This window comes from Nannospalax galili, unplaced genomic scaffold, assembly GCF_000622305.1.
Source record: "Nannospalax galili isolate Female #2095 unplaced genomic scaffold, S.galili_v1.0 scaffold252, whole genome shotgun sequence".
Taxonomy (NCBI): Eukaryota; Metazoa; Chordata; class Mammalia; order Rodentia; family Spalacidae; genus Nannospalax; species Nannospalax galili.
In genome coordinates this window covers 3953144-3971313 of record NW_008333886.1, presented here as the reverse complement: position 1 = coordinate 3971313, position 18170 = coordinate 3953144, and the positions used below count along the sequence as shown (strand labels likewise).

At 43.1% G+C, this 18170-nt stretch overlaps 1 protein-coding gene across 1 annotated transcript in view; it reads left to right on the top strand.

Annotated features, from left to right (window-relative positions):
* The window catches only part of B4galt6 (beta-1,4-galactosyltransferase 6), a 73875-nt gene that overhangs the window by 46639 nt on the left and 9066 nt on the right, over nucleotides 1-18170 (top strand). Inside the window, exons 5-6 of the mRNA XM_008828840.3 lie at nucleotides 2486-2602; nucleotides 12391-12578. Of these exons, the coding sequence (XP_008827062.1) occupies nucleotides 2486-2602; nucleotides 12391-12578 (305 nt within the window). The remainder of the gene's footprint in view (nucleotides 1-2485; nucleotides 2603-12390; nucleotides 12579-18170) is intronic.

Below are 18170 nucleotides of genomic sequence, written 5' to 3'. Positions count from 1 at the left end.
CCATCCCACACCCCCACCTCTCCATCGCCCCCCACCCCCCACCCCTGTGTATCCACCGAGCGGGGTTTGCACAGCAGGTCAGTGCACACGGAAGAAAGAACATTCTGAAATGAAGCTATTAAACCTCAGAGTAAATGACCACAGAACACTGAGCTCTTTTTCTAGACAATAAATTACAAGCTATTAAGAACACTGTTCCACGGCTATAGGGGCACGCCAAATGAATTATGAAGATATTATCTAGCTTTATTTTAATAGAAAAACATGGCTTTAGGCCCATCACACATAATATCTGATAGCATCTCATTGCAATTTTGGCACTGATTTGCTATTAAAACATCAGTTTAGCTTATTTGAATCTGCCAGGATACTGGTAATTTCTCTTTCAAAATTCTCTGATATTTTGCTACGATAAAAATAAAACAAACAAACAGAACCAAAACAAGAACAAAACCAGCTCTTAGTATTTTAGATGCTCCATTGAAGAACACACAGTATAAAGGGCCATGACTTATCTCAGAGGCTCAGCTCATCAGCTGGCCTGGTTGTACTGAGTTCCTGCGGGCTGACTGCAGTGTGGTCTCTGAAGCCACTTGATTACTGCTTCCCTTAAGTATCTCCAATTTGGTTTTAAAAAAGAGATTTGCTTTTATTTTTACTCATATGTATGTATGCATCTGCCTTGCTGGTGGAGCCCAGAGGACAGTGTCAGATCCCCTGGAGCTGGTGTTACAGGTGGTTGTGAGCCGCTCGAAGTACTGGGAACTGAACTCAGGTCTCTGCAAGAGCAGTAAGTGCTCTTACCTGCTGAGCCACCTCTCCAGCCCCTATATTTTATTTTAAACATTTTATTTGTGTGTACTTTGTGTGTGTGTGTGTGTGTGTGCGCGCGCGCGTGCGCGCACGCGATGCATGCCGTTACGTGTATGTGGAAGTCAGAGGACAACTTTCTGGTGTTGGTTGGTCAGGCTTGCATGACAAACAGTTTTACCTGCTGAGCCATCTCCCTGCCTAGTATCTATGATTTGCCTTAACTGCTTTTATAACCCATCTATATTGTGTCATTTGTGGCTACCTATAGCCAAAGGCAAGGCTAGGAGGGGCAAGCTTAACCCTTATTTTGCTTCAAGGTACCACCCTGACAGACCCCTAGGAAGGGAAGTGGTAAAGACGGGCACTGCCCACTCAGCTCCTTCCTCTCCCTTTACTTTTCTTGACAATGTCCTACATTAACTGGAAACCTGGGGCCTGTGAGCTGGTTTGGCTGCTGTGCTGATTTAGGGATTCGGTGAATATGTCAACTATCCTCTCAACAGGGAGCCCAGTGCCTTCGGTAACCATCATGTGGGGAGAGGGAGGGAATCTTGGATGATAGGTCTGTACTGCTATAGCAGTGTTGAAGTCCTCAAGATCCTGAGCCAAGAGATACCTTCTGGGGCAAATCAGGCAGAGTGGGAGTCACAGGGCCTCAAAGTCACATTGGTCCCTGCCACTTACTACATGTGAAGTCATTGATAGAACCTGAAAACACAGTTTAGTAGTATTTAGTAGTGGTCTCATCTGTTTTAGCCCTGCTGTCGACATTAAGGGAAAGTGAGAGGTACCCTTCCTAGTCCAGATACCTTTTTTAAATGCTTTTTTTATATGCTTTTTTAAAGTAAGACCCTTAATAACTTAAGATTTTGTGCCATTTGCGGAAATGTGAAAAAATGGCAAAATGTCACTTTTTTCCTTTCCTTTCTCTTGGTGTCAGGGACTGAATCCAGACCCCACACATGCTAAATATATGCTCTGCCTCCCAGCTCCACCCCCAGCTCCCGTGCCAGTCTTCATTGGTGGTGATATAGTTATTTCCTGATTTTAAGAAGTAAGGTCGATCCCAGAGCTTAGGCATTCTTATTTGTTCACTGACTAGTTAAATTTATTTGATCTAGATAAAGTTTTAATAAATTTCACGTTTATGGAATCCAGGTAATTTCAGATTGTCTTTAAAAATCCAGAGTGCAAAGTGACATTTTTATTGGTATATTGTTTGAAAATTTGTGACTTTTGGAATTTATGGTTTGTAGAAAACTTAGTGCTAATTTCACAGTTTATTATTAATAGTTATAAAAAGATAGATTTAACTCAGAAATCAAGGGAAGCAAATTAGGGGACATGTTTAGCTTTGTGAAGGTCAGTGTCTGAATCGTACGACTTTGCTTGTTTGGATTCAAGAAATCAAGGATTAAGAGCAGTGATTAGTACTATGCAGAGAGTGTGTGTCCCTCCCAGCCTCGCAAGACGTGTGTACGTGAAGGCAAGGGTTGTGTCTGTGTGAGCACAAGCTGTCCCTCTGGTGAGAAAATGCACAAGGCTGTGTTTTGAAAGACAATAGACATTTCTGTTGGTGAGCTTTTATCTTCACGTCCAGGATTTACTCATGTTTCACACGCACCTGTTTTGTTTTTATTTATTTTTGTTTTCTGCCTGTGTTGTTTTAAAGGTGGCAGTCCTCATCCCTTTCCGAAATCGCCACGAACATCTTCCAATTTTCTTCCTGCACCTGATCCCCATGCTCAAGAAACAGCGGCTAGAATTTGCTTTTTATGTCATTGAGCAGGTAAGGACAGTTTTCAAATGGTGAGTTCTCCTAAACTTGAGCTCTCAAATATGGTAGCTTTGAAGTGTTCAGCTAAGATTAATCATCCTTGATTTAGTGTTGAATGGAATCATATTTGGGATTGAACCTGTATTCTTTTGGAAATAATTGCAATTTGGTAAGTAATGATTATGATTGACTTTGGGATGATAGCCTTGAGATATATATTTCATCCCTTACTGGCCTGGAATATACTGTGTAGAACAGGCTGGCTTTGAACTCACAGAAATCTACTTCCTCCCTCTCCCTCTGAAGTGCAGGGCAGCCACTATACCTAGTCCTTTAAAACTTTTTTATTTATATTTTATGTGCATGAATGTTTTGCCTGCATGAATATAAGTGCACCATGTGCGTAGAGTGCTTCCAGAGGCCAGAAGAGGCATCGGATCCCCTGCAACTGCAGTTATGGGCAGTTGTTAACTGCCATTTGGATTCTGGGAGCCAAAGTCAGTCCTCTGCAAGTGCTGCCAGTGCTCTTAACCACTGAGCCATCTCTCCAGCTCCTCACCTTGGTATATTTTAATGACTGCTACCTATTGGGTTTCTAAGAAACTCTACAGCAGATGTTCATCCTGTGCATTTAATGAACTCTACAGCAGATGTTCATCCTGTGCATTTAGTGTCTGATTTGTAGTATTGTCCCATGTTATGCTTTTGTTAGGTTTATGGTTTTTGCTTGTTCTTGAACGTCTCTGTGAAGCTCCATTTAGTTGAGGGATCTCTTGTTTTGTGATACAGGCTTTTTGGGAGCAGTCTGTTCTGTGCAGCTGTTGGGTTCATAATCTTGGAGGCCATTAATGGTCTCTTCTAACTTATGTGACTCCCTTGGATTATGTGAATGACCTCAGATGCATTCACTGTGTTTAATTTTGAAAGAACATTTCTATTTCCGACTATGAATTTAAACACTTAGAGGAAAGGATGAGGGTTTTGTGTTGCTTTTTAATAGTGAAGCACTGACAGTTCTCCATAGAGAATTTCTTTGTCCTGTGGTGTGGTTGGCTGCTGGTTAGCCCTGAAAGTTAATATTGCATCAACCTTGTTAGGCGATCAGGGATGCCTGATCAAGCCAGGCAGCAATCCTTATGAAAAAAAGAATGGTTTGCAGTAAACATCTACTCTCTTTTCTCATAGGTTTTAATTTTCGGCCATCTTTCCTCTTGCGGAGCTCTGGCTGTCTGTGTTGTAGGCACACATACTTAATTTCCCTGCCTTGCTTAGGCCGATGTTAACGATGGAACACTATCCCTTTCATGATAGAGACCAGCTCAGTACGTAAATGTGCATCCAATGAGCGGACAGGTCCAAGAAAAAGTTAGAGAACCAAACCTGTGATGCCCAGGACCCTCCTGGTGGGAGCCTAGGGTTGTTTTAGAATGAGAGATAAACAGGAAGAGAGCAGAATTAAGGAATAAATATTGGCAAAGCAAAAAGAAGAAAGCGAGAAATCTCATTCTATTTGTTGTGAACAGATACTGTGCAAGCTGAATACATAAAAATTTCTTAACATCGTCTAGATAGAATTGAAATGACCCTGCCTTACTGCCATCTGTGTCTTTACCTAAAGGCTGTGATTTCAAGTGTAATGAATGAATTCTGTTATTATATTTATATTCTTTTTAAATGTGGATAAAGTGACGTTTCAGAAACCTAAAGTATGCCAACATGTGAAGCTGGGTCTCTATGCAGACTTAGGCCACTTTCGTTTTTCTAACCTCAGCTTTGGGCAGGACATCTTACATTAATGCATATTTACTGTCTTAGTTTCATTCGAATGTTTATTTTGGCTTGCAATTCCAGATTACAGTCAATCATGGCGGGGAAGTGGGGCAGCAGGAATGTAATACAACTGGTCATCTCACGTGCACGGTCAAGGGCAGAGGGTAATATATGAATGTGTGCTCGCTCGCTTGTGCTCAACTGAGTTTCTCCACTCACAGCTCAGGACAAGCAGGGAATGTGGCTGCTCACAAGGGCTGAGTCTTCCCATATCAATTACCTTAAAGCCTTTGCAGACAAGCCCACAGGCCAACCCAATGTAGACAGTAATCCCTCATGAAGACTTGTTTTTTCTCTGTCCATGTAGATTAGGAAGTTTCTGTTAAATATTTTCTCCGTATTTTAACTGGAGTGTCTTTTTATTGAGTTGAATTCTTTATGTATTCTAGTTGTAGGTCTTTTGTGAATCATATGCTTACCTTTAGTCTGTGGCTTGCCCTTTTCTAGGTAGTGTGGTTCCCCGCCCCGGCCAGTTCTCCATGCTAGAATTAAGGGCCTTTCACTCATTCTTTTAAGTACTCTACTCCTGAGCTACATCTCCAGCCTCTGGTAGTGTTTTTTTTTTTTTTAAGTAAAAGTTTTTAATTTTGATAAAGTCCCGTTTACTGTTTTTTCCCCTCGATCTCTGCTTTGCTTTCGAGAACTTATTCTCTAATATTTTCTTCTTCCTGAAGTTTTGTGGTGGTTTTAGTGCTTAGATTTAGGCTAATCACTTTGAGTTAACTTTTACATATGGTATGAAATAAAGGTGCAAGCGTTTTTTTGTTGTTGTTTTTGCCTGTGGTTATTTAGTTATCCCATCACTTTATCAAAAGGTGGCCATTTCCTCATTGACATCTTTGTTGGAAATGAGTTCCTACATACATGTTACATGCATGTAAATCTATTCCTGGCTTTTCTGTTCTATAAGTCTACTTGTCTGTTTCTGTAAAAAAAAAAAAAAAGAGGAACCCTATTAGGGTTTGCTTTCTTATTTTTCAGTAGAGTATACAACAAAATTATTAGACAAGGTGACCTAACTTGTGTTAGTATATGCTGGTATTTTTTTAGCATTCAGATTTTTACTCTGAAGATTGTTAGTTTTTCTTTTCTTGTGGTTTATTCTAGATCTATTTTAAACACACACACACACCAGCTTTTTACCTGTGCTTTCTCTCTATGAAAACATGGTTAATATGACCCTTCAAGTTTTGCTCCTGAGGCATACAATAGTATATGTAGCCTGTGTAGTTTTTAACATAGAAACTTACCTTTTTTACCTGATACAAGTCAGAGTGTTGTAGCTACTGTCGTGGCAGCCATGGTTGTAGATTTTGATGCTGATGTCAGCAACTACTAGTTTCCTTTTTGAAACTTCAGGTGCTCATCAAGCACACGAGGTGAGCTGTGGCTCTGCAGCTTTAAAGGCAAGCTCTCCCTGGAGTTTGAATGACATTGTGAATTGGTGAAGATGCCTTTACAAAACAACTCAGGTCTCTATTTTCGTTCTCAAACCCGTTAAGTCTGAATCTCAGCCTTGATCAGCACTAATTAAGGACCACAGATTTGAGTGCATGTGGCTTTGAACTAGTAACATCTCTACTGCATATGAAATAGGAGGGTCATTTTTTTCTGCTGGATGGGTGGCCAGAAGAGCAGAGTGACCGAAGAGACCCTCAGAGCTGAGTGTGGAGAGTGCTTGGATTTGCCTCTTCTTACTTCCGAACTCTGAAGGACAAAGTGAAAAGAAAAAGGTCCTTTAAGTTATTAATCCACAACGACAGTGAGATGGGAGCAGGTGATGGAGCTGGCAGCCTGTCAGAGCAGATGCTGTTAAGAACTGAGTGGCCTGATCGTTACAAGAAAGGAATTAAACCCCCGAGACTCTGTACCCTTGAAATAGCAGAGATAGGCTGAAGCATGGGGCTGTGTAAGTTCAGTCACAAAACAGCTCCCAAGTCCTAATCTTTGCCTGTACACCTAGTTGATTGCCCTTCGGGTCTATAAAACCGCCGGGCGTGGTGGTGCACACCTTTAGTCCTAGCACTCGGGAGGCAGAGGCAGGCAGATCTCTGTGAGTTCCAGGCCAGCTGTTGCTGTGATGAAATACTTGACAAAAAAGATATTTATTTTAGTTCACAAGACAAGGTCCATCCTCACAGGGAGTCAAGGTAGGAATCCTCTCACAAATACAGTCAGGGGCAGAGAAATGCATATAAACCTGCTGCTCAGCTTGCCTTCTTCACTTCACACAGTCCAAGACCCAAACCCAGTGAATGTGCCCACAGTGGGCTTCCCACATCAGTCGGTGCATTCCAAACACACCCTGCACAGACATGCCCACAGGCCAGCCTGATCTAGGCAGTCCCTCATTGTATGATAGCTTTACTCGTCAACCTGACACACCTGGGTAGAGGGATCCCCAACTGTGGAATTGTCTCCATTGGACTGGCCTGTGGCCCTGTCTGTGGGGCATTTTCTTGATTGTTGAGTGATGTTGGAGGGCCCAGCCCACTGTGGGTGGTGCCACCCTGAGCAGGCAGGCCTGTGTTGGATAAGAAAGCAGGCTGAGCAGGGGCCAAGGGAGTAAGCCAGTAAGCAGTATTCCTCCATGGCCTGTGCTCTAGCTCCTGCCTCCAGGTTCCTGCCCTCCAGGTTCCTACCTTGGGCTCCCTTAGTGGTGAACTGTGACCTGGGAGATATAAGACAAATAAACCCTTTCCTCCCCAAGTTGGTAGTGGTTAGAGTGTTTTGTCACAGCAGTTGAAGGCAAACTGGAACACTCATTGAGACTCCCTGGGTGATTCCAGATTGTGTCAAGGTCACATGTAAAACTAACCATCACATCAGGTAAGACCTCCTTTCTGTTCTGGAGGGAAAAGAGTAACTGTATGACGTGTAGTCTCATTCTAAAGCCAAGTGCTGGGTTCTCTGTAGAGACTGAGCTGTAAGTGAGACAGGGTGGGAACAAGAGCAGTCGAAGCTTCTCTGATTGTCCACGTAGGAGTCATCGATGACTTGGGCGGCCCTGGAAGTGCAGGACACCGTGAGCAGTGGTTGGGTTTGGGTGTGTTGTGTTTTAATTAGAGTGGGATTAGTTTGCTGATGAGTTGGTTTGCCTTGTGAGCAGTAGGGAGCAGCTGCGCATGAAGGCAGAACTCTGTCTTGATGATGGGCGAGCGCTGATGTTTCCCTGAGCTGCAGACACGAGCCTCTCAGAAGGCACTGGCTCTTTCGATGTTTTTGTTTGGTTTGGGGGTGTGGGTGTAGGCAGTTCTTGTATGCGAACATGAAGATTCTCTAAGTGTTTTAGTACTTTATTTCAAACATGGATAAGAAGCCCAGGAGCTCCAGATTTTAAAGAAAACCTCCACAATGGAGACGGATGGGGCAAAGCAAAGAGCAAGACAATGGAGGGACCAAAGGAAAGCCCCAAGACAGAGCCAACCCAGCTCAGCCCCCAGAGTGAGGGAGAAATAGTGAAGGGTAATCTGGGCATTGTAAAGAAAGAACAGTCGCGAATAGGACATTATTGAATGTGAAAACGTGGTTGGTAGCGGCTTTCAATAGAACTGAGAGGCAAAACACCTTGCAAATAGAACCACAATATAAGGAAGAGGCGGGATCCAAGAGTATCAATATTTCATAGGATGACCATGCTCCAAGAGGCCCGTGAGGCATGAGGGTGAATTGCCTGGGGAACAAACACTATAAAAGAGGCAGTCCCTGACTTCAGGCTAGGTCATCAGACACGTCACTGTGGTAGCCTTGCTGTTGTGGAGCTCATGCTTTGGGAAATACCAGCCGCTCTGTCCCTGGTACTAAGGCTGGCCTGTGGATCAGAAATTACTGACTGGGGGATGGAGAGATGACTCGGTGGTTAAGAGCACTGGCTGCTCTTGCAGAGGACCCAGGTTCAGTTCCCAGCACCCACATGACAGCTAACAGTTGTCTGTAACTCCAGTTCTAAGGGATTCAGTGCCTGTGGGAAGCGGGCGCGGTCGAGCCGGCCAAGATGGCGCCCTGGCTGGCGGCCAGGCCTTGTGACCCTCACTTGTTTGCTCCAACTCGCGCAAGCGCTGTAAGCTTGATCACGCGCAGCCTGCCTGACATGATACGTCACCGAGCATGATTCTATTGCGTGGCCCAATGATTTGCTGCTCTGCCTGCATGTTAGCCCCGTGCTCATGTCCTGATTGGCTCCGTGTGACGGTCTGATTGTGGGATGGATCTGATGAGGGTATATATTGTGGGATGACGAAGAATAAAGGAAGAGAATTGCTTGAACCTCACCTTGGCGTCCGTATTGTCCTTTCCTCGGCCCTGCTGGTTGGAGTCTTGGTTCGTGGCAAGTGCCTTCTTCTGATTTCCACAGGTATGCCACAACACAGGTGCACTTACATACATGCTGGTAGTAAAATAAAAATAATAAAATATTCCAAAAAAGAAATGATTTACTAATGTCATCTTGTCAGTCATGTGTGTGAGCCACTTTAGATGTGGATCCTCCTGCTCTGGTCAGGCCTCTGGTTAAGGCATTGAACAAGATTGTACAGAACTCATGAAGTTCTCTGATCTGTTCCCAGAAGAATGCCAGCTCTGCAGGTGCATGGTCAGTATCATACACGACTACTGTTGGCTTTTCAGAATTTCTGGTTACTCTTTGATCCACCCCAGGGCCTCACGATGCTTGTCAAGAGCTCTATCACCGAGTTACAGCTCAACCCATGACTTTTCTTAAATCCCTAAATTTTGCTGTGATTTATTATATACATTATTATATTACTATTACACTCACTCATCAGAGTTCTGGAAAAACTACAGCAGAAAAAAATGTTTGAGAATAATGGAAGGAAAGTGCCAAAGGAAAAATATAAGAAAAAATCTCCAGGGGCTGGAGAGATGGCTCAGCGGTTAAGAGCATAGACTGCTCTTGCAGAGGACCTGTGTTCAATTCCCAGCACCCACGTGGCAGCTGCTAACTGTCCATAACTCCAGTTCCAGGGCATCAGACACCCTTTTCTGACCTCGTAGGCACTGCATGACACAGGTGCACTTACGCACATGCAGGCAATACACTCATACACATAATATAATAAATAAAAATTTTAAAAAGAGAACAATTTCCAGAAGTGAAAATTTGGGTCTTTGAAGGTAAGAAAGAGACCCCACCCCACAAGGCACACGTGAATAAAATATACATCTATTATGAAGCATAATAATTTGAAAGTTTAGAATAAAAATGAAAAAAGATACTTTAAAAAAGACCATTGGGAAGATGACACGAATCAGAAGTGTATGAACTATCCTGCCAGAGCAGGGAGTAGGAAGCTTGTGGAGCCTTTCAGATTCTAGAGAAGGGCACTTCACCCCAGAACCTCCTACCAAGAGTGTCACCCAAAGGTAGATGGTGGCTTTTCAGTCATTAATTGATGAAACACATGCGTGGCGCACGCACACACGCACGCACGCATACCCCCATCCATGGACTCTTTCTTCACAACCTGCTGAAACATGTACCTCAGGAAATTTGGTGAACCAGATAAAGACATGGGTGTCCCAGGGCTGGATGCAGAAGCCAGGATGATAGTGCAGGGCTGGGCAGTGAGGACAGTGGGAGCCGAGCTTGGGAGACGAAGGAACTGAGCAGTGATTTGATTTTTTTTCTATTACATCAATTATTAAAGGTATGGGTTATATCTGCTGGCCTTTCTAGTTATATAAAAAGCTAGTTAAAACCTTTGACAGAGAAAACAATTCACTCAGCACTGAAGAAATATTTACATAATGCTAATAATGTATACTCTATTCATTTAACCAAAAAGTATGACATAGCCATACTGAGAGGGGAGGGGAGGGCAGTGGTGTGGTGGTCTAACTCCTCAGCCTCCAGAGTCAGGTGTCAGTAGGAAATGTGTAGTTAACAAAGCAAGAAATACCAGAGCTCTTTGCCTTAATGTATGGACCCAAAAATCCAGGGAAAAATAGGCAAAAGAGTTGAAGTGGATTAGTGTCGACTGATGAAGATTGGTTAGACATGGAGTTCTTTTTATTAGTATTAGATAGGTTAGACATGGAGTTCTTTTTATTAGTATTAGATAGGTTAGATATGGGGTTCTTTTTATTAGTATTAGATAGGCTAGACATGGAGTTCTTTTTATTAGTATTAGATAGGTTAGACATGGGGTTCTTTTTATTAGTATTCAGTCCACATTTAATAGAACAAATTTTGAAACCTTAGAAGAAAATCATTTGTCCAAACTGACATTGATGTACCAACAATAATGTTACAATTCACCTCCTTTATCTTCTATTTCACTGGTGGGGAAAGAAAAGGTCTGTAAAAAGAATGTGATTTCTGTGACCTAAGGGCAGTGCCCACCTGTGGCTCACACCTGTGTCTTCTCTCCTGAGGCGGCGCTCTGAGGCTGACTGCTGCACCTTCTTTTACTCTCATCCAAATCCTTTTTCTTGTATCTTGGGAATGATTTTGTGAAATGTGCTAAGGCACTGGTAAATGCTTCAGAATTTTCTTTAGATGTGGAAGAAAACTTTCCCATTGCCAGTACATTTTAAAATTATTATTTCATGTGTATGCGTGTATTGCCTGCATGTATGTAAGTGCACCAGTGTCGTGCAATGCCCGTGGAGGACAGAAGAGGCTGTCGGATCCCCTGGAACTGGAGGTACATACAGTTGTTAGCTGCCATGTGGGTCCTGGGATTCAAACCTGGGTCCTCTGTAAGAACAGCCAGTGTTCTTAACTGCTGAGCCATCTCTCCAGCCCCTTGCCAGTACATTTTGATATATTATCACTATAAATAAAAGGGAAATGATTGCAATACAAGAAGTTAGGTTTTGTGTCATAAATTCCTATATTTTGTCAATTAAAATGCTTTGTCGCTGGATGTGGTGGCGCACACCTTTAATCCCAGCACTTGGAGGCAGAGGCAGGCGGATCTCTGTGAGTTCAAGGCCAGCCTGGTCCACATAGTGAGTTCTAGGACAGCTGGGGCTACAGGGAGACCCTGTCTCAAAAAGACCAAAAAAAAAAAAAATGTTTTTGTCTTAGCATAAGCAGGGATAGAAAGAAAGGGGAACTGTTGTCTGTGCACTTCAATGTGTTTTCCCTGGTAACGGAAGATGGTGGGAATAGGAAGCTGGGTTTGTGCTGTTGCCTCTGAAATGCTCTTGGTCAGTATTAGAAACATCAATGCTTCAAAACACATCAGTTCTTCAGAGAGGTCCCCCAGCTTTGTTATATAGAAAAAGGTTAGAGCTTTTTACCTCTAATACCTCTAATTCCCATGTTAGGGTTCAAACCCAGGACCTTGAACAACTAGGCAAGTGCTCTTATAATGAGTTACACCCCCCGCTCCTGTCTTAATTTTTAAGATTTATTTTTATTATATGCTTCTCTGGGGCTGGAGTTATAGGTGGTTGTGAGCTCCCTGACACATGTACTGGGAACTGAACTCAGGTTCTCTACAAGAGCATACAGAAAGCAATATATAGCATACACTATTTTTTAGTTATCCTGTTTTAATGTGAAGTAAAGCAGAAATACAAGTTAGCTAACGACAGCTATCTAGTTTTCTTCATCACACAAATATAAAACAACGTCATAAGTAAATTTAGACAGTATGCAGTCATGTGCCACATAGTTGTGTCATCAGTCAGAGACACAGTACATGTACCACAGTGCTCCCTTAAGGTTGTGTCACCTCGTGATGTGGCAGTCTTAGTCTGTGTTTGTACCTCTATATTTGTGCAATGTAGATCACACAATGACACCTTCCTCAGAATGTATGCCCCATTGCTAAATATGATGGCTGACTGTATTTAAAAATCCTGATACATGCTTATGAGTTATTTATCTCACTGTCAAGCTATAATTACTATTTGACCATGATGCAACAAACCATAAAGGCATAAGAAAATGTCAGATGACAAGACTGAATAAAGCTTTGCTTTTCTTTGCACTTGTGAAGACTGGCACACAACCGTTTAATCGTGCGATGCTCTTCAATGTGGGCTTCAAAGAGGCCATGAAAGACAGTGTCTGGGACTGCGTGATCTTCCATGATGTGGATCATCTGCCTGAAAATGACCGGAACTATTATGGATGTGGAGAGATGCCTCGTCACTTCGCAGCGAAGCTAGACAAGTACATGTACATGTAAGTAGAGTGTGCTGTTCCTGGGCTGTATAGCTTGTTTGTGCAATAGCAGATGCGTGCTGGCCTCCATCTGAGATTGCTAGGTGCCTGAAGAGAATCAGCCTTCACTCCAGCCTGTCCTGGGGACCCAGGACAAGGACTGACTCATCCATTTGCAATTGAGCAGAGGTTTGAGTGTAGTGTGGTGTGAAAGAACTTGCGTTTATAGTCAGAAACATGTAGGTGTAAATCTTGGTTCTGACACTTACAAGGCTGGGTTGGCCACACATACCTTTCAAGGTTGCTTCTTTTGGCCAGACAATGAACCCCCTCTATAGGGCTGCTCTCTGGGGTTCTGGTCCTGGTGTGTGGTCTGTGCTGGCTCCCCTTGCCTCCCTCCCCTTAGAGATAGTTCAGGATCCAGATGACCTTCCTCTGTGGCTCTTCTTCCTGAGCTATGCATTCTTCACCTGCTTTTTCATTTTCTCACTAGAGATGTCTTTGTGTTTGTATGTCTGTGTTTGTGGGGAGGGGCACACATGTACATGCATGCATCTGGAGGCCAGAGGTTGTTGCCAGGTGTCTTCTTCAATCACTGTCCATCTTATTTCTGAGATGGTTTCTCACTGAACCTGGAGTTCACCAACTGGCTAGACTGACTGGCCAGCAAGTCCCAGGGGACCCCTTTCTCCCTTACCAGGCACTGGGATTATTGGCACACATCTCTTTGCCTGCAGGGCAAGCATTTACCTTTTGAGCTATTGCCCAAGATTCTTGTGTCTTTCTTATGCAAGTGATTATTAACCCAAATAACCAGTTTTAAGTAGTCAAGTGTCAAATTTATTTATTTTATTATTTTTATGTGTATGAGTGTATTGCTTGCATGGAGGTAGGTGCACCCATGTCATGCAATTTCCTCAGAGGTCAGAAGAGGGCGTCAGATCCCCTGGAACTGGAGTTCCGGACGGTTGTTAGCCACCATGTGGATGCTGGGAATCAAACCTGGGTCCTCTGCAAGAGCAGTCGGTGCTCTTAACCACTGAGGAGCCATCTCTCCAGCCCCAAACAAGTATCAAATTTAAATGATCAGCATTGGGAAGGCTTTGAGGAAAACATAAGTGATCAACTCACACAGGAGCTTCAGTTACAGACTTGACTATGGATGACAACAACTAGTTATAACTAAATCCCTTTGTTTTCCTTTTCTGATTACATTTTATTGGCATATATTCATTGTACATACTGACAGGTTTCATGAGGACGTTTTCATACAGGTATATCCTATACTTAAAGGCATGTGGCCCTGACCCCCTCCTCCTGCTGCCATCCCAGTCCTTTCCCACAGTCTTGCTTCCACCTTCAGATCCTGTACAGATGCACCTCTGTCACCCTGTGCATTCTGGGATCCACAAATGAGAGAAAACGTATTTGTCTGAGTCTGACTTTTTTTCTTTTTCTGAGACAGAGTCTCCCTGTAGCCCTAGCTGGCCTGGAACTTGCTATGTACACCAGGCCCACCTCAGTCTCACAGAGATCCACTTGTCTCTGCCTGCGGAGTGCTGGGACCAAAGGGGTGCACCCCTGCACCCAGCTCAGTCTATTTTATGAGCTCAGTATTTTAATTTCTAGTTCTATTTTCTTGTAATTTTTTTTCCTTATGGCTAAGTACAACCCATTGGTGTGTGTGTGTGTGTGTGTGTGTGTGTGTGTGTGTGTGTGTAGCAAATAATGGCAAATGCTGGTGAAGATGTGCTGGAAAGAGAATCCTTATACACTGCTGGTGGGAATGTAAATTAGTCCGTGTGGAGTTTCTTCTAAAATATCAATTCCTAGTCAACAAACCCACTGGTATCAGTTGGCGTAGTCAAGGACTAGATGGTCTTGTGTGTTCTAGTTCAATTGCTAGTATAATACAATACTCTGACAGCTTAGGGAGGAAGGATTTATTTTGGCTCACAGTTCAAGAGGTAAAGTATATGGCCAAAGGAAAATATGGCAGCAGGCACAGGAAGCTGGCTGATCACATTTCTTCCCCACACAGGAAGCAGAAAGAGAGAATAGGAAGTGGGACAGGCTATAAACCCTCAAAGCCCGCCCCCCAGTGATGCACTTCCTCCAGCAAGGCTCCACCTCCCAAAGATTCCACAACCTTTCCAAACTGCTCCCAGTTGCAAACTGAGTGTTCAATTCATAAGCACATGGCAGACGTTTCTCATTTAAATTATCACATCATGGGAGCTTGTTGGAAATTATCAAGTGATGGAGGAAGGTGGGAGCAGGTCAAGGCACGGGTGGGTCAGTGCGCAGTCACAGGATGGAGGCTGCCCAAGCATTCCGCCCACAGTGATGTCTGCACCCTGACTGCTCATACTTGTCCAGGTGCAGAGTGTCTCCTACTTTGAACAGTCAAAGATGAACACTACAGTTTTCCCCAATTCTTGTTATTTAGTTGGCTCACTATATCTTCATTTTATCTTGTCCTTTTCTATTGTGTCTGTGATGCAGGGGATGTTTCCACTTACATAGAACAGCAAGTAGACCTGGCATGCTTGCGGACTTAGGCATTCCAGCAAGCACACAAATGTTTTCTCACGTCTGTGTACTGAGCAACCCCAGCTCTCCCTCCAAAAGCATTGGCATGAGAATAATCCAAGCAGTGGGACTGGAGAGATGGCTGAGCGGTTAAAGAGCACAACCGCTCTTGCAGGGGACCTGGGTTCGGTTCCCAGGACCCACATGACAACTAACAACTGTCGGTAACTCTAGTTCCAGGGGATCTGGTGCCCTCTTCAGACCTCTGCAGGCATTGCACAACACAGGACTACACAACACAGGTACACTTACATACATGCAGGTAATACACTCATACATATAAAATAAAACAATAAGTAAAATATTTTAAAAGAGCAATCCAAACAGTGTGGAAAATGCAGAATTGCCCAGGACACTTGGGGGCCCTAAGGACCGCTGGTGCCATGAGTTCCCAAGGGGTGAGCCTGTGAGGTTTCCTGTGATATTCAATACCACTGTTACTATCTTAGGGTGTCTTTGGCCAAGGATTGGAGAGACTGCAGCCCTAGGACTACATCTGAGGGCTGCTTTCTCTCAGGTCCTTTGTGCCATGCAGAATTCCAGCAGGCAGACCCCTTGTTCCCCACAGCAAGTCAGTCAGCTCCTTCAGACCATTACATCTCCACTTCCCTTTTTCACAGACAACTCTGCAGTAGTCCTAAGTAGATCCCTCCCCCCAATCTTGATTTTTGGATGCTGTGCCTGCTCATGGTGCCTCTGCTGCGGCAGCTGGGTGGCTCGATGGCTATGGAGTGTGACACACTACTCCCCCAAAACAGCTTGGTTGATTCAGGGCTGCAGTCTAAGAACACTAAGAAAAAAACGGTTCACCCTTCAACTAGCAACTTAGATTATTAAAAGTGTACTTTAGAAATATTGCATAGGGGGCTGGAGAGATGGCTCAGTGGTTAAGAACACTGACTGCTCTTAGAGTGGACCCAGGTTCGATGCCCAGCACCCACATGGCAGCTAACAACTGTCCGTAACTCCGGTTCCAGGGGATCCAACCTCCGTGGGCATTGCACGACATGGGTGCACTTACACACATGCAGGCAATACATTCATATATACAAAATAAAAATAATAAAATATTTAAAAAATATTGCGTAATGGGCAGGTGAGATGGCTCAGCTGGTAAAGACTCTTGCCACCAAGCCTGATGAGTTGAGTTCTGTCCTCTGGACCCACATGGTCGATGAAGAGAGCTGACTTCCCAAAGTTTCCCTCTGACATTGTCTCCCTGCCCCAGGCACATATACACAACTAAATAAAAAAATCAAAAAAAGTTTCATCATTTTATTCCTTGGAAACTAGGTTAGGGAAGGGTGAGGAAAATAGAATCTAAATTTTAAAGTATGCTTATTTTTCTAAATATTAGTGCATTAAAATATGTATATTTTGGGCTGTGAGATGGCTCAGTGGGTAAGAGCACTTCTGGCAAATATGATGACCTAAGGTCAATCCCTGGAAGCCACATGGTGGAAGGAGAGAGCTGACTCACAAGTTGTCCTCTCCCTCCACATGCGCACAGTGGCATGTATGTGTGTGCTCACACATACAGATATGCACACACATGCTAAATGAAAAGTTTTTTATAGTATATATTTAAATATCTGTATTTTTTTAGTTTGATCCAAATAGGTGTAAAGCAGTTTTAGGAATAGGTAGCTAGTAACTTCAAAATTAAATGCTGGCATTGCCCTCTCTAATTTATATCTACTCTGTTCTATATAATAATGTATTTGTAAAGTCAGTATTTTTTAAAAAATAATTTATTGAAAATATAATATATGCATATAAGGTGTTTTGATCAAATCCGTGCCCACTCCCTCCCCTCCAACTCCTCCCATATCTCCCCATCACTTTTTTCTGATAACTTCATGTACTCTTTCTTCTTCTTTGATTTATTTATTTTTATGGGGCTTTTGGCTACTCTAACATCCCCCCCCGAAGAGGTAACCCTAAAATTTTTTAAGGATTAGATAAGAGTTCCTAAATACATTTGACAATTTTGGCCTTTGGAACGGAGTATGTTGCTAAGAGGCCCAAGGACATTTTGACTTTTAGCCAAGAAACTGGCTACTTTTTTGGGGGGTGTTTTTACCCTAACTTCCTAGCCAATTCCTACCTCCAATTCTTATCACACCATCCTCTGAAGAGGTTACCCAACTTGCAGATAGGGAATCAGGATACAGATCGCTCTGGCTTCTTCCATGCTTGACAGGGACATAGGGTGAGGTAATTGGAGTACCCTTTCAATCTAAAAGACTCCCAAATTGCATAACTCTTATCTGTAGGGGGAAAAGAAAGTCCTTGATTTGTGAATAGGAGATGTGAAGGAAAAGTAAACGCAAGAGTAATTAGCATTACAAGTTCTAGACAGAGAACTAGAAAAAAGTCAGAACAGGGAAAATTTCAAATGTTCATATGAGAGTCCATTGAGATTTCTTAATAAGAACTTCCAGAAGCATCCCTCTATTGGGTTCCCCCTCATTTTTCTTTTGTCTGCCAAGGCTGGACTGTAGTGTGATAAATTCTGGATTTGCTTTCAGGTATTTTGATAGCTGTTGGGGTGGATGGAATCAGTGTCAGTTCCCTCTCAAAGGCTTCTAGATACGGGGAGAAAACAAATTTATCCATCATTTTAGAACAATAGCTGGTTGTCTCCCTTAGCTACACGTAGGCACTACAGTATTGGAGACCAAGATTGCACAGCACAGGTACACTTACGTACATGTAGGCAAAACACTCATACACGTAAAATAACATTTAAAAATATTTTTAAAGAAATTTTTATATCATAGAGCAGCAGAAAAGTTTTCTGGTTTTTCTGTTTCTGTTTGACTTGTCTTAATTGAAGTGTTCGGCGTATCTCCAGTACACTACTAAATAGTAGTGAAGTTCGGGGTCACCCTGCTCTGCTTCTCCAGGAGGGAGTTCGTTGTACATCTTTGTTTTCTTTCAGTGGACATTGCTTTTTAAGCTCTTTATCCCTAGTTGGGAATGTTTTAGTGTTTTTGTTGTTGTTACCTTGTTTTTAGT